At 44.7% G+C, this 15,767-nt stretch overlaps 1 protein-coding gene across 1 annotated transcript in view; it reads right to left on the reverse strand.

The window, feature by feature from the left end:
• The window catches only part of cacnb2a (calcium channel, voltage-dependent, beta 2a), a gene marked incomplete at its 5' end in the record, with an annotated part of 113,822 nt that overhangs the window by 11,745 nt on the left and 86,310 nt on the right, over positions 1 to 15,767 (reverse strand). The window contains 4 exons of the mRNA XM_083657915.1: positions 3,092 to 3,225; positions 3,610 to 3,686; positions 3,780 to 3,910; positions 4,051 to 4,173. Of these exons, the coding sequence (XP_083514041.1) occupies positions 3,092 to 3,225; positions 3,610 to 3,686; positions 3,780 to 3,910; positions 4,051 to 4,173 (465 nt within the window). The remainder of the gene's footprint in view (positions 1 to 3,091; positions 3,226 to 3,609; positions 3,687 to 3,779; positions 3,911 to 4,050; positions 4,174 to 15,767) is intronic.

The following is a 15,767-nucleotide window of genomic DNA, read 5'->3' on the forward strand; positions in this document are numbered from 1 at the left end:
TGGGTGACAGGCTAGCATCATCGGCTTTTAAAATTCAAATCCACTGGGCATTATTGATTGAAATGTTTTGCCAAAGCAACTTAAAAAATAAGGACCTAAAATGCTGAAAGTCTGAGAGCAACGAAGGTTTATCAAAATGTTAATATGTCAAATTAGCAATGGATGGAATTCTCCAAGCATTGGTGAAGTTCTTTCAGAAATGAAATGAGGAGAAACTGTATTAGAAACAAATACATTATTTGATGATAACTATCTTGTATTATTTTTTTATGAAGTTGATATCCTGCTGGTTGTCCCGTTTGTTGCTGCAAGCTACTATTTAGTTTCCCAGAATAGAAGGAATTTTCTGTGTAGGTTTGGAAAGAATGTCCCTTTAATGCTGTTATGTTTTGTACTCTCTTTATATACTCTCTCAGGAAGTGCATTACTGTCTCTGTGTCTGACAGCCAGGCGGTGAGCCTGCCTCCTCTGTGTGTGTCTCAGCCAGGCGTCTGACAGCAGCATGTCTGAAGAGTGTGTGGATACACAGGCTGTGTGTGTCTCAGGCGTCTGACAGCAGCATGTCTGAAGAGTGTGTGGATACACAGGCTGTGTCTCACGTGTCTGACAGCAGCATGTCTGAAGAGTGTGTGGATACACAGGCTGTGTGTGTCTCAGGCGTCTGACAGCAGCATGTCTGAAGAGTGTGTGGATACACAGGCTGTATGTGTCTCACGTGTCTGACAGCAGCATGTCTGAAGAGTGTGTGGATACACAGGCTGTGTGTCTCACGCGTCTGACAGCAGCATGTCTGAAGAGTGTGTGGATACACAGGCTGTGTGTGTCTCACGCGTCTGACAGCAGCATGTCTGAAGAGTGTGTGGATACACAGGCTGTGTCTCACGTGTCTGACAGCAGCATGTCTGAAGAGTGTGTGGATACACAGGCTGTGTGTGTCTCAGGTGTCTGACAGCAGCATGTCTGAAGAGTGTGTGGATACACAGGCTGTGTGTGTCTCAGGCGTCTGACAGCAGCATGTCTGAAGAGTGTGTGGATACGCAGACACACTGGAGGAAAATGAAAGCAAGCTCTCTCTCTAAAGCAGTGCGTGATCTGAGCTCTGCTGGAGGCAGCAATGAGAGAGGAGAGGAGACAGCTGGGAGAGAGGGAGGGAGGGTTGAGGGTGACTTTTACATCCTCTAGATACTTAAAAGGACTGCTAATTACTGTATCTACCACATAATATTTTATTACTTTTTCCACCTCCCCTTGTTTGCCCTTATGTTTTAAGCTGTTCTCTCCATTTTATGAGTCTGTGTCTTTACGATGAGTCTTTCTGTGGACTTTATGTTGCTGTCTATCTTCTTCTCCACTACTCTCTACTAAGTTCTGTCTGACTGTCTTTGTGGTTCTTAAACTTGTATGATCTGCTGCCGTCACTGGACCCTCTAGAGTCTAGGGACGCTGTGCTACATCAGAGCAAGGGAACTGGTGAAAGATGCACGTTGACTAGCATAAGAGTATTAATGCACAATGTGGCTTGGGTTACTTGATGATTATGATTAATATCAGTATAGTCATGGAAAGTGGTCCTTACTGTATTTCTGCTTTCATTGTTGTTGCTACCAGATAAAAACATGGAAATATGAATGGACAGACCATTAAGCTTAATTATGAGGGCAAATCAAAATAATGATTGGCTCTCCCCAGAGCGCCAAATAATGGAGGTCATCCAAGATTATGATGATGATAATTTGTCTCGGTTACATGGCAACGGCCAAAACAGAGACAATCAAAGAATGAAGCCGATCTTGTCTAACTTATTAAGACGCTGTGCACACTGAGGTCCCACTACATCTTGAATGGCAACATACAAAAAAACAAAAGCAACAAAAGCAGGGAGTGAGTGAGGTAGTGTTAATTTCGTCGACGAAAACTATGACGAAAAACGTTAGTCGACTACCTTTTTCCCCAAGACTAAGACTAGACTAAAATGTTCAGACTTTTAGTTTTATTGACTAAGACGAGACTAAAATACTTGACTAAATATGATAAAAACTAACAAGGACATTTGACACAGGACTAAGACTACGACAAAATTTAAGAATAGACGACAAAATTAACACTAATTATAGACTGTTCCCCCCCCTCAATGCAGCAGTTCAGGTTCCTGTGCTGCAGCATCATAGATGTAGCTGACATGTAGCTGTCTTAAAAACATTTACAGTAGTTACAACAGAACCCACCCAGTCTTAGCTAAGGGTCTTATCTATATGTGTATGAGGCATTGTGTTCCCAAAATGTACAGCTACTTGCTTGTCTACATTATATCCAGAGAAGTCTGAGTGCTTTCCGCACAGCCAGGCTCCCTCCATTCTCCCCTCAGCTGCGGGCTGAGCAGGGACTGTAATTGTTGTTGCTACCGCTGCACGCCGACACTGGCCCGGGTGGGCAGAGTCACCATTAGCTACTTTCCCTGGGAAAGAGTTGCCAACACTGCTTCGAATTACAATTACTAGTACAAGCGCATCAGCAGATTCAACAGTTTTCATTGACTAAAACTAGACTAAAATGTGAACAGTTTTCGTTCACTAAAACTAGACTAAAATACTTATGGTTTTATTTGACTAAGCTGAGACTAAAATGCTCAAACCTTTAGTCGACTAAAACTTGACTAAATAAAAACAGGATGAGGTTGACTAAATATGATACAGACTAACAAGGACATTTAACACGGGACTAAGACTAAGACTAAATTAAAAAATAGCCGACAAAATTAACACTAGAGTGAGGGAGGTTTGTCAGTAAGGAGGGAAGTGTCTGCAGAGGAATCAGAGGTACGGTACAGGCGTCGCTGCACCACAACTTACCGACTTATGCTTCTGCTTAGCTACGGTGAGACGGAAGAGGAAAGAGAGAGAGGTTAAGAACAGGCATGCATGCTAACAGCTGGGTGCACGGCGAGGGACCAGGACGTTGGCACACGTAGACAAACAGAACGGGCGCCGAGTGACGCTGAGCAGCCAAAGGCATTTTGTCAGAGCCGTGCGGACGGACAGAGAAAAAGAGATGGGGGGGGGGGGGGGGGGGTAAGTACAGAGTCCCGGTTTACCTTCTTAAAGAAGGGCATTCGTTTCTCTTTTGCTAGTGGTGACATGACAGTGTTTGGACTGGCTTTAGGGGAGCGCAGGTTGACTGGAAGCTCATTGTCCTCGGGGTCTAAGCCTGTGGCGTCTATGTCAAATGCTACACACACAGACAGACAAGACCGCCGTCATACAGAGCCAGGGGAACACAGCAGGTTACAGGGGGAACAGTTCACATCCACAGTAGCACAGGACTGATACAGGATGTGGAGAGCAACAGCAATATTTTAAACAAAACAACACCTAAAACTCAAGTGAAGTAATGGCAGTTAAAACATAACTGACATCGATAGATGTCAAGTTTACTGCAACTTGTTCAACAAGATATGAACATTTTTAGAAATAAATCTTATCTTTATATTCCACTATCATAATTTTACTAGCAACTCAAAATCGAGTGGTTCAAAGCTGGTTTAAAATATGAAATAATCTCTTAAGTACAAAGCTGGAGTTATACAGTAAATGATGGCTATCAAGTACTCACCAGACGAAGGAGGGGTGGATTTCCGTGAGTTAGGAATCACTTCACCTAAACTAGAGGATGAGATTGCTCCTAATTTACTGTAAAGAGAAAGAGTGTTTTCTCATTTAGGATCACAGCACTTTGGAACTGAAATTCAATACAAGAGACTGTGTTGTGCACGAGGCTCGTACCTGGTGTGGAACTTGTGTTTTTTGTGCTCCTGGAGGATGCGAGTGTTCTCGATCTTCACCGGACTCGGGATGAAACCGATTTCACAGCCTTCCTTCACCAGGCGGCCTATCCACCAGTCATTGTTGAATTTCTACACAGGGAGTGAATGGAGACAATTACACCATCACCTTAAGCAGTCAGCTCCTCCTCCATATCCTCTTCATCGCCACCATTGCCATCAGCATCAGCCATCTTAAATATCATCTCACACTGAAGTGATTGCCTCCTCACCTCTTTGACATGGAGGAAGTCTTTTGCCTCAAAGGAGATGGCCATGCCCGGCACGGGGACGTCATCGTCCTGACTGGAGCTGTAGTTGACATTTGTGCGAACGGCAAACGCAACCGGTTTAGTCTGCCAGGAGGAACAATGGAGGGAGAGACATGTCAATGTCAGATCATACATAAGATTAAAGTGGTTGTCAAATGGCAGTTGTATCATAATTGGAAAAAAAAAGACCCAGAGATACCACTGCAGAATGTGAATGCCCATAGAGAGAGTGTCTGTTTCCCAAATTAGGATTTGTGGTAGAACTTGTTTTTAGCGTGCTATTATTGAGCTATTATTGAGCTATTTTTCTCTCTTTGTGTGAGGTGTAAAAATAACTCATAGCGAGGGAAACAAGCGGGCCGTGACTCATCCTCTCTCAGCTGGGCTATCTCTCCATGAAGGGCTGCTACAGGCTAAAACACTCATGCTATCTCTCCATGAAGGGCTGCTACAGGCTAAAACACTCATGCTATCTCTCCATGAAGGGCTGCTACAGGCTAAAACACTCATGTTATCTCTCCATGAAGGGCTGCTACAGGCTAAAACACTCATGTTATCTCTCCATGAAGGGCTGCTACAGGCTAAAACACTCATGTTATCTCTCCATGAAGGGCTGCTACAGGCTAAAACACTCATGTTATCTCTCCATGAAGGGCTGCTACAGGCTAAAACACTCATGTTATCTCTCCATGAAGGGCTGCTACAGGCTAAAACACTCATGTTATCTCTCCATGAAGGGCTGCTACAGGCTAAAACACTCATGTTATCTCTCCATGAAGGGCTGCTACAGGCTAAAACACTCATGTTATCTCTCCATGAAGGGCTGCTACAGGCTAAAACACTCATGTTATCTCTCCATGAAGGGCTGCTACAGGCTAAAACACTCATGCTATCTCTCCATGAAGGGCTGCTACAGGCTAAAACACTCATGTTATCTCTCCATGAAGGGCTGCTACAGGCTAAAACACTCATGATATCTCTCCATGAAGGGCTGCTACAGGCTAAAACACTCATGTTATCTCTCCATGAAGGGCTGCTACAGGCTAAAACACTCATGATATCTCTCCATGAAGGGCTGCTACAGGCTAAAACACTCATGATATCTCTCCATGAAGGGCTGCTACAGGCTAAAACACTCATGTTATCTCTCCATGAAGGGCTGCTACAGGCTAAAACACTCATGATATCTCTCCATGAAGGGCTGCTACAGGCTAAAACACTCATGTTATCTCTCCATGAAGGGCTGCTACAGGCTAAAACACTCATGTTATCTCTCCATGAAGGGCTGCTACAGGCTAAAACACTCATGTTATCTCTCCATGAAGGGCTGCTACAGGCTAAAACACTCATGTTATCTCTCCATGAAGGGCTGCTACAGGCTAAAACACTCATGTTATCTCTCCATGAAGGGCTGCTACAGGCTAAAACACTCATGTTATCTCTCCATGAAGGGCTGCTACAGGCTAAAACACTCATGATATCTCTCCATGAAGGGCTGCTACAGGCTAAAACACTCATGTTATCTCTCCATGAAGGGCTGCTACAGGCTAAAACACTCATGATATCTCTCCATGAAGGGCTGCTACAGGCTAAAACACTCATGATATCTCTCCATGAAGGGCTGCTACAGGCTAAAACACTCATGTTATCTCTCCATGAAGGGCTGCTACAGGCTAAAACACTCATGATATCGCTCCATGAAGGGCTGCTACAGGCTAAAACACTCATGTTATCTCTCCATGAAGGGCTGCTACAGGCTAAAACACTCATGTTATCTCTCCATGAAGGGCTGCTACAGGCTAAAACACTCATGTTATCTCTCCATGAAGGGCTGCTACAGGCTAAAACACTCATGTTATCTCTCCATGAAGGGCTGCTACAGGCTAAAACACTCATGATATCTCTCCATGAAGGGCTGCTACAGGCTAAAACACTCATGTCAGCTGGGCTATCTCTCCATGAAGGGCTGCTACAGGCTAAAACACTCATGATATCTCTCCATGAAGGGCTGCTACAGGCTAAAACACTCATGTTATATCTCCATGAAGGGCTGCTACAGGCTAAAACACTAATGTTATCTCTCCATGAAGGGCTGCTACAGGCTAAAACACTCATGTTATCTCTCCATGAAGGGCTGCTACAGGCTAAAACACTCATGATATCTCTCCATGAAGAGCTGCTACAGGCTAAAACACTCATGTTATCTCTCCATGAAGGGCTGCTACAGGCTAAAACACTCATGATATCTCTCCATGAAGGGCTGCTACAGGCTAAAACACTCATGTTATCTCTCCATGAAGGGCTGCTACAGGCTAAAACACTCATGATATCTCTCCATGAAGGGCTGCTACAGGCTAAAACACTCATGTTATCTCTCCATGAAGGGCTGCTACAGGCTAAAACACTCATGTTATCTCTCCATGAAGGGCTGCTACAGGCTAAAACACTCATGATATCTCTCCATGAAGGGCTGCTACAGGCTAAAACACTCATGTTATCTCTCCATGAAGGGCTGCTACAGGCTAAAACACTCATGATATCTCTCCATGAAGGGCTGCTACAGGCTAAAACACTCATGTTATCTCTCCATGAAGGGCTGCTACAGGCTAAAACACTCATGATATCTCTCCATGAAGGGCTGCTACAGGCTAAAACACTCATGTTATCTCTCCATGAAGGGCTGCTACAGGCTAAAACACTCATGTTATCTCTCCATGAAGGGCTGCTACAGGCTAAAACACTCATGTTATCTCTCCATGAAGGGCTGCTACAGGCTAAAACACTCATGTTATCTCTCCATGAAGGGCTGCTACAGGCTAAAACACTCATGTTATCTCTCCATGAAGGGCTGCTACAGGCTAAAACACTCATGCTATCTCTCCATGAAGGGCTGCTACAGGCTAAAACACTCATGTCAGCTGGGCTATCTCTCCATGAAGGGCTGCTACAGGCTAAAACACTCATGCTATCTCTCCATGAAGGGCTGCTACAGGCTAAATCACTCATGTTATCTCTCCATGAAGGGCTGCTACAGGCTAAAACACTCATGCTATCTCTCCATGAAGGGCTGCTACAGGCTAAAACACTCATGCTATCTCTCCATGAAGGGCTGCTACAGGCTAAAACACTCATGCTATCTCTCCATGAAGGGCTGCTACAGGCTAAAACACTCATGTTATCTCTCCATGAAGGGCTGCTACAGGCTAAAACACTCATGCTATCTCTCCATGAAGGGCTGCTACAGGCTAAAACACTCATGCTATCTCTCCATGAAGGGCTGCTACAGGCTAAAACACTCATGTTATCTCTCCATGAAGGGCTGCTACAGGCTAAAACACTCATGCTATCTCTCCATGAAGGGCTGCTACAGGCTAAAACACTCATGTTATCTCTCCATGAAGGGCTGCTACAGGCTAAAACACTCATGTTATCTCTCCATGAAGGGCTGCTACAGGCTAAAACACTCATGCTATCTCTCCATGAAGGGCTGCTACAGGCTAAAACACTCATGTTATCTCTCCATGAAGGGCTGCTACAGGCTAAAACACTCATGTTATCTCTCCATGAAGGGCTGCTACAGGCTAAAACACTCATGTTATCTCTCCATGAAGGGCTGCTACAGGCTAAAACACTCATGATATCTCTCCATGAAGGGCTGCTACAGGCTAAAACACTCATGTTATCTCTCCATGAAGGGCTGCTACAGGCTAAAACACTCATGTTATCTCTCCATGAAGGGCTGCTACAGGCTAAAACACTCATGTTATCTCTCCATGAAGGGCTGCTACAGGCTAAAACACTCATGATATCTCTCCATGAAGGGCTGCTACAGGCTAAAACACTCATGTTATCTCTCCATGAAGGGCTGCTACAGGCTAAAACACTCATGTTATCTCTCCATGAAGGGCTGCTACAGGCTAAAACACTCATGTTATCTCTCCATGAAGGGCTGCTACAGGCTAAAACACTCATGCTATCTCTCCATGAAGGGCTGCTACAGGCTAAAACACTCATGATATCTCTCCATGAAGGGCTGCTACAGGCTAAAACACTCATGTTATCTCTCCATGAAGGGCTGCTACAGGCTAAAACACTCATGTTATCTCTCCATGAAGGGCTGCTACAGGCTAAAACACTCATGTTATCTCTCCATGAAGGGCTGCTACAGGCTAAAACACTCATGTTATCTCTCCATGAAGGGCTGCTACAGGCTAAAACACTCATGTTATCTCTCCATGAAGGGCTGCTACAGGCTAAAACACTCATGTTATCTCTCCATGAAGGGCTGCTACAGGCTAAAACACTCATGATATCTCTCCATGAAGGGCTGCTACAGGCTAAAACACTCATGTTATCTCTCCATGAAGGGCTGCTACAGGCTAAAACACTCATGTTATCTCTCCATGAAGGGCTGCTACAGGCTAAAACACTCATGTTATCTCTCCATGAAGGGCTGCTACAGGCTAAAACACTCATGTTATCTCTCCATGAAGGGCTGCTACAGGCTAAAACACTCATGTTATCTCTCCATGAAGGGCTGCTACAGGCTAAAACACTCATGTTATCTCTCCATGAAGGGCTGCTACAGGCTAAAACACTCATGCTATCTCTCCATGAAGGGCTGCTACAGGCTAAAACACTCATGCTATCTCTCCATGAAGGGCTGCTACAGGCTAAAACACTCATGTTATCTCTCCATGAAGGGCTGCTACAGGCTAAAACACTCATGTTATCTCTCCATGAAGGGCTGCTACAGGCTAAAACACTCATGTTATCTCTCCATGAAGGGCTGCTACAGGCTAAAACACTCATGTTATCTCTCCATGAAGGGCTGCTACAGGCTAAAACACTCATGTTATCTCTCCATGAAGGGCTGCTACAGGCTAAAACACTCATGTTATCTCTCCATGAAGGGCTGCTACAGGCTAAAACACTCATGTTATCTCTCCATGAAGGGCTGCTGCTACAGGCTAAAACACTCATGTTAACATTTGTTGCAATAACCACTTAAGAGCACAACAGTACAGCAGGACTCTTGCCTTGTGTTTACTTGCTGCAAACGGCGCTCATGTAAATGGCTCATAAATCTCGCTCCAATCTTTACAATGGATTGATATTGGCCTTCCTATAATCATCGCTGGCCTTCCTCTCTGGGACCAGCAGCCAGTCCATCTAGGATAATAGCCTAAAGCTGATGAAATGTTTCCAGCACCTCTACAGGCTGATCGATCACATGTCATATTGCAAATTTGTAGATTCCCCAGACATTTTTGGACAAAGCCAGAGTGAATCTGCTCTGCCCATAGTAAGGCACTACACTCTCAGCAAAAAAGGGGATTTAACAAAGATTTAAAAATAGGCCACAACATGAGAAAATAGCAGGGGATAACCACATGCACACACACAAACACTAGATCCACATCCTTGCACCCGTGTCACGCTCCTAAAAATATCCATACGAGACACATTCCAATAACAATGACAGCAAATGCTTTTGGACATAATCAGGGGGCAACAGTTGACGACATGGACATGCCCTTTACCTGATTACATTTGCTCAGCCTGTGGCAGTGTGGTGATCCCACAGTGGTCAATTGACAACAGGGCCGAATGCACAGGCATGGAGCTCAGAGTAATCTCTCCCAGTGTGGCCTGGTGTGCTAAAGCAGGACAGAGGAAGGCAGATGTCCCGAGCTTTAGCCTAACGTTCTGCTGCTAGCCAAAGTGAACCTCACTGGGGCTGCGATCAGGGCTCTGATACAGCAACCTAGTCGGACCTTATTATGTAACCTGCGTTGTGTTGACAGTACTGGCAGCAACCCATGTTAAGGGCTTGCTCGGGGGTGGAGCGGGATTCAATCCACCGACTTCCCGCTTCAAAAGCGCACGCGCTAACCACTATGCCAAGGACTATGCCGGAGCTGGTTAACGGGCCTTCATACTGGGGAGTGAGTTTAACCAACTTACTCGCCCCCACTCAGCATTACATTACATTACGTCATTTGGCAGACGCTTTTATCCAAAGCGACTTACAATAACAGCGACTTACTCAGCACTCACAACGGACTCACATTCACTTGGTTACACTTGCACATGCATTAAAAAAAAGCTCTCAAAGTGGCCTCAAGCAATTGGAAAACACTCGGCACATTTCTGTAAGGATTCAATACTAGATTAATGACTTGTTAAGATGGATTTTTCACCAGTCCATTACAGTATAGTGCTATGGTGCTATGGGAGGAATTCATCAGTGGAGGATGGGGAAGGCTATATGGATGTAGGGTGGAGGATGGGGCTATATGGATGTAGGGTATTCTCATTTATTCATGATGGCTTTCACTGTCAGCCAGTGCCTCATGGAAATATAACAGGTGCAAACCGACTATGATCAACTATGAGGAATTATGAAAAAAGAAAGGAAAAAAACCCATCAAAGACATCCTCCTGCTGTCACTTTTTCCACCAAGACAGGAGCACATTGAGCTGTGTGTGCGTGCGTGCGTGCGTGTGTGTGTGTGCATGCGTGTGTGTGTGTGTGTGTGTGTGTGTGTGTGTGTGTGTGTGTGTGTGTGTGTGCGCACGCGCGTGTGCGTGCGTGCGTGCTTGTGTCAACCCCATGAGGAGAGCATCCAGTCCGCTGTGTGTACACCGGTGGGACACACAGAGGACAGAGTGTCCTTGCTGGTTGCATTCTTTGAGTCACATGGTGGTCCACCACGTGCGGTCCGGGGACCACCAGGGGTCCTTGAGGTGGTTCCAGGGGGTCCCCAGCAAATTGTTAAACTTCTCCATCATTTAATTTACAAGAAGTTAAAAGAATAAAGAATGTGAATTAGAACGACTGTTTTGATCATAGTTTCACTGTTACCTCTCTGCCTCCAATACGGATAGTCATGGAATTCTTGACAAAATCATATCTGACAATAAAAATATTCTCAGATTTGGATCCGAGAGGCAAAATCTCATGAAATGGAGGTCCATGACTCTAATGTGAACTAAAAGGAGCGATCCTTGAAATGAAAAAGGGTGAGAATCACTGCATCAGAACATGTGTGTGGTCTTTCTGTGAGATGGATAGACTGTCTCATGGACCACTGCCTCTTCCCTCCCTGCCAGCTGCTCTGCTTGCATTGATCCATCATCTGGCTTCCTATCCAGGCCTAATGACATTTTACAGACGCGTGGGCACACATGTACACACACATACACATACACATACACATACACACACACGGCCTCACATGCCACTTTGTCTCACAGGTGACGGCAGGGTCTGCACGTAATGGCGCCATAGCACTCGCTCCACTAACTCCACATCTCCTGAGCACGCCCACATCCTCTCTTGCCTCTTACGTAACACAGGCCTTCATTAGGGATGCGGTATTGACCGCAGCGAGCCAACAAGAAGGACGGTGGTAGAGGGAGGTAGCAAGGGGAAATGAGATGGACAGAATGATAGAAGACAGGAGAGAGCAAACGGCAGAACAACATATACTGTAACAAGGGAAGGGGGTGAAGGAGACAAAAGGAGAGGTGGTGAGAGAGGGACACAGACAGATAGAGTGAGGAGAGAGAGAGAGACAAAGATAACAGGGCCTAAAAAAAATAAAGTTTGGTTCCTGTTGGTTGTCAGTTGAGGTGATGGGTCGGTAGGGAATTTATTTTATTTTATTTTTTTCCAGTGGCAGCAAGGAATAGATAGGAAATATATATATTTTTTTATTTTCCTTAAAATTACAGCAGCGATGGAATATGATGAATCTAGCTCTGCCGTGCACTTTAGTGCTAAATACCTGAATTGAAATAAAGCCATGACGCCACTGACGAGCGAACCATATTTCCATCAGTCTTTTGTGTTGCTGCCTTTGGCTCTGGTGAAATAAAATTGATCTCCTTGCTCAGCTTTAACATGATGGTGGTTTTCAATTGTTTTGAGAGAGAAAAAGTCCGCTCCTCGGGAAGCCCTTTGAGTTGTGTGTAACGTCAGCTCCGCTAGGCCGGAGGCGGGGGTTTAGCGAAGCCGCGGTCTTGCCTGGTGAGTTGCCACCGGGGAAGTGGCTTCACTTCTCCCCGTAGCGTGACTCCCGTCCCCCGCGCAGCGCATGCATGTGCGTTTGAGTAACAACAAAGTGATATCCATTCTCCTGGCCGATTGTCATATTTGCCCATGTACACTGTAGTGTAGGTCATTTAGAGGCACCAGTATTCCAGTTGAAACGTTCTGTGTATGGATTTAATTTTAACGTTATACGTTATAGCCTACTTGGGCTATGGGTGGAGGGCAGATATGCGGTCGCTATGACGACCAGGTGTGGGTGGAGGTGAGTAAACTTGCTATGGAAACAGAGTCTATATCAAGTAGAGACGAGTAAGACCAGGTCGAGTAGAGCTGTACTGTGCTGTTATATGTGGTGGAAATGAGCCACAAGCTGCTGAGTGAGGGTCGACACCACATCGCTGGCGATATCCGTCCATTTGTCAGCTCTGTCCACTTTGCCGGCTGCTGATACGAATATACAAGGGCACTGTTTAACTTCCTGAAGCACGTTTTCAAATGATTTTAACCCCAATCTCACAATTTTGGTTGGCACGCTAGTGCTGCATGGGCAGAGAAGCGACACAAAGCACATGTCCGTCATGCTCCCTGCCATTTTCGTTTTAAAGTATCCGTAGCGAAAAGCACCTTTGCGCAGTGGCAAACCCCGCCCCCCACAATCTTTTTTTTAGGCCCAGGTATAAGAGGAGCCACATTTGTAACTGGGGAATCTGGGAGGCAGCACCACAGCCAATCAACACCAACACACTCCTCACAATATCACACCACACTATTCATATTTCATGACATAATAGCTCCCGGTCCTCTCTGTACTTACACTGACTGAGTGAACACTTGCCCTCCCTGATGCTCATTTGCCATGTAGCGCAGCACAGCCTTTCCATTAGGAGCACGTGCACGATCTCACACTATAAATCAAGATCTCTCTCCATATTGTTTCACCTTGAATGTTCTACTGCTGAATTCACTCCAGCCTCTAGCTAGCTCTGTGCGTGCGCACTAGCATAGGGGCGTGGTGTAGCATGTAAAATGCATTTTTATGTGTTATAAATAAAGACACCTTCTGCTTCATCAACGCAATGTGGGAAGATTGTTCCCTAATTGTGCAAGGGCACATGTTTTAGTATAGCTACACACAATAACAAAGTGATGATGAAACCTGAGCCACCTATTTGTACTTTGAATGTCTGTGACTATGCCAACTTTTCCAGTAGTGGTAGTTTATACCATGGTCTGGGTTAATACTCGATTTTGATTGGCTGCAGGGTGTCCATTATTTTGTGATAATGTACACCTAGCTAAGTAGTTCCAGGCAAATGGTCTGTTTATCATTCATATCAATGTGCCACAGTCTCGACAGAGGCGTTTGAGCTCTATCCAGCGTTAAGGGTTAATATGGCACTTTGATAAGTTGAGAAAAAAAGTTGAGAAAAAAAGTAACTATTTAGATTACCCCTGTGTGCTCAGTTTATCAAAAATAACCGCTATTTAGAAATCTGTCGTTTTCGGAGATCTGATGTCAGCTGACAGAAGCCGGCTCTCAGCTGTCAACTGTCAAACCAGCTCTGTTTACAACTTTGCAGCAAGCCAGCCAGGCGCTGCCTGTATCACTGATACAAATCAAGTCGAAGAGGAAAAAGATGAGATCAACAAAATGAAAACAACGAAATGGGCAGTTAACACCAGCACACTGAGAGACTTCCTTGTACAAAGCAACCTGGACTCCAACATTGAAAGCTACACTGCTGATACAGTACGTCTCCGAGCCTCGCGCCACTTACGTTAATGTTATTCTCGGAATGCGAGTTTAACGAGCCAGTTACATATCTTTGCATTCTTAGACATTTCCCTTATTTTGTATGTTACATACAATTGGCCAAATTATTAGTTTATGGGCTAGAAATTCTGCCAAGGTTACAGTGTTACAGGCACTAATTAAGCGGCCATTTTCTCATATGAAAATCTTGAGCAGCCGAGGGGACTATTTTGTCTCCGCTTCTCAACTCATGAAACGCATGAAATAGGTCTTGTTTTGTTTCTTTGGCAAGTGACTATGGTATAAGCGGGTTAATGCATTTCGAGGTGTCCATTATCATAAATCATTATGATTTATGATCATTATCATAAATTAATGTACTTCGCGTCGTACATTAATTTATGATAATGGTACCTTGTCGTGCATTAACCTTTACTTAATGTATAGGCTACTGTACTTGTAGTGTGCTCATGCCATGCCATGACATCTAGGCTTGGGCCGATTTTCTATAATATCAAATATCAGCCATAGTTAAACTGTGGCTGTAAAGCATTACTCAAAATTTTAATGTTAGAACGACGGTTTTATTTTGAAAGAGCTAAAGCGGACGACCTACTTACATTCTGGCTGACTTGACACAGTCTATGTGCCTAGGCTGTGTGGGGTGCACTCGTGCATGAGAGATGCTTTTCTCTCTGCATATTCCATCATGTAAAGTAATTAACTGTTAAGAAAATCGAATTTCAGACTGTGGGAATCACTGAATCTCACTGACTCACGCTGGAAAAGGGGTGGCAACTCAGGAGGAGGAGAAGCGGGGTCGGAAAATCACGTGTTGGACCACCGCCAAGATTGATGTCGCCATGGCGTGCAGAACCCACCTCACTTGCAGGGTCGCTCTATCGGCTAAACGGCCCGGCTTGGCAACTTTTAGACTGAAGAAAATGCCACTAGTTTGTGGATATTAGTGGGATTTTTTGCCAGTCTAAAAGGGGCTTGTGATGCATTTCAGCAATTTTTCTATTACAGGCTCTAGTCTACAACTCTCCCCAGAGGCAGAGGGGGTGGAGCAAGAGAAAAACAAAAGAACAGTGTGTATGGCCAAACTGGTTGAATGTTCAACAACATGCCAGAGTAAAGGCACCACTTGAAAGACTAGACAGCCTATATTCTATAATGAATGTTAATTAAAGACAGCTGGGAGTAGTATATGTGTATTATAAGAGAATATACAGTATAAGACATATTACCTACAGATATCACCCCTACTGTTATCAGTGGGGAAGTCTTGTGAATTACTATCCATAAACGAGCACAGAGAGTCTGCACTTCCTCTGACCCTAGCTTGCTCCGTCTCTGGTGGCCAAACCACTGAGGAGCTATTTTTTACTGCTCATCTATCACACAGATGTCAGTGGGGGTAATCTGTTGCCAGGTTATCTACAACCAAGTTATCTTTTTAATTAGTGAGCAAGAGAGGTTGACGCTGCGAAAGAACAACATTGAGCTGCTGGACTGATCTGTCTCGTTGCCGGCTACAAACTGAGAGACACATCGCAGAAGGAAAAAGCCTGAATGAATGGCTGGATGGCTAAAAGCATTGAGCTTCGAGCAGACACTAAACACCCTGTACAAAACAATAAACCAATTTATCAGACTTTTGCTCAAACTAATATACAAAAATAAAACATTATGAATTATCCAATGAGCTGGAAACTCTGAAGTGGAGAAAGAACAGCTACTCTGTCAATATCTGCAATTTATGTGCAATACAACGCTTATTACTGCTACTACTTCTCATGCACCCTGTACCCATTTTGTTCATTTTTAGGCTATACCACACTTGGTTGTTGATATTGCGGTATA

This window comes from Poromitra crassiceps (assembly GCF_964638095.1).
Source record: "Poromitra crassiceps genome assembly, chromosome: 2".
NCBI lineage: Eukaryota > Metazoa > Chordata > Actinopteri > Beryciformes > Melamphaidae > Poromitra > Poromitra crassiceps.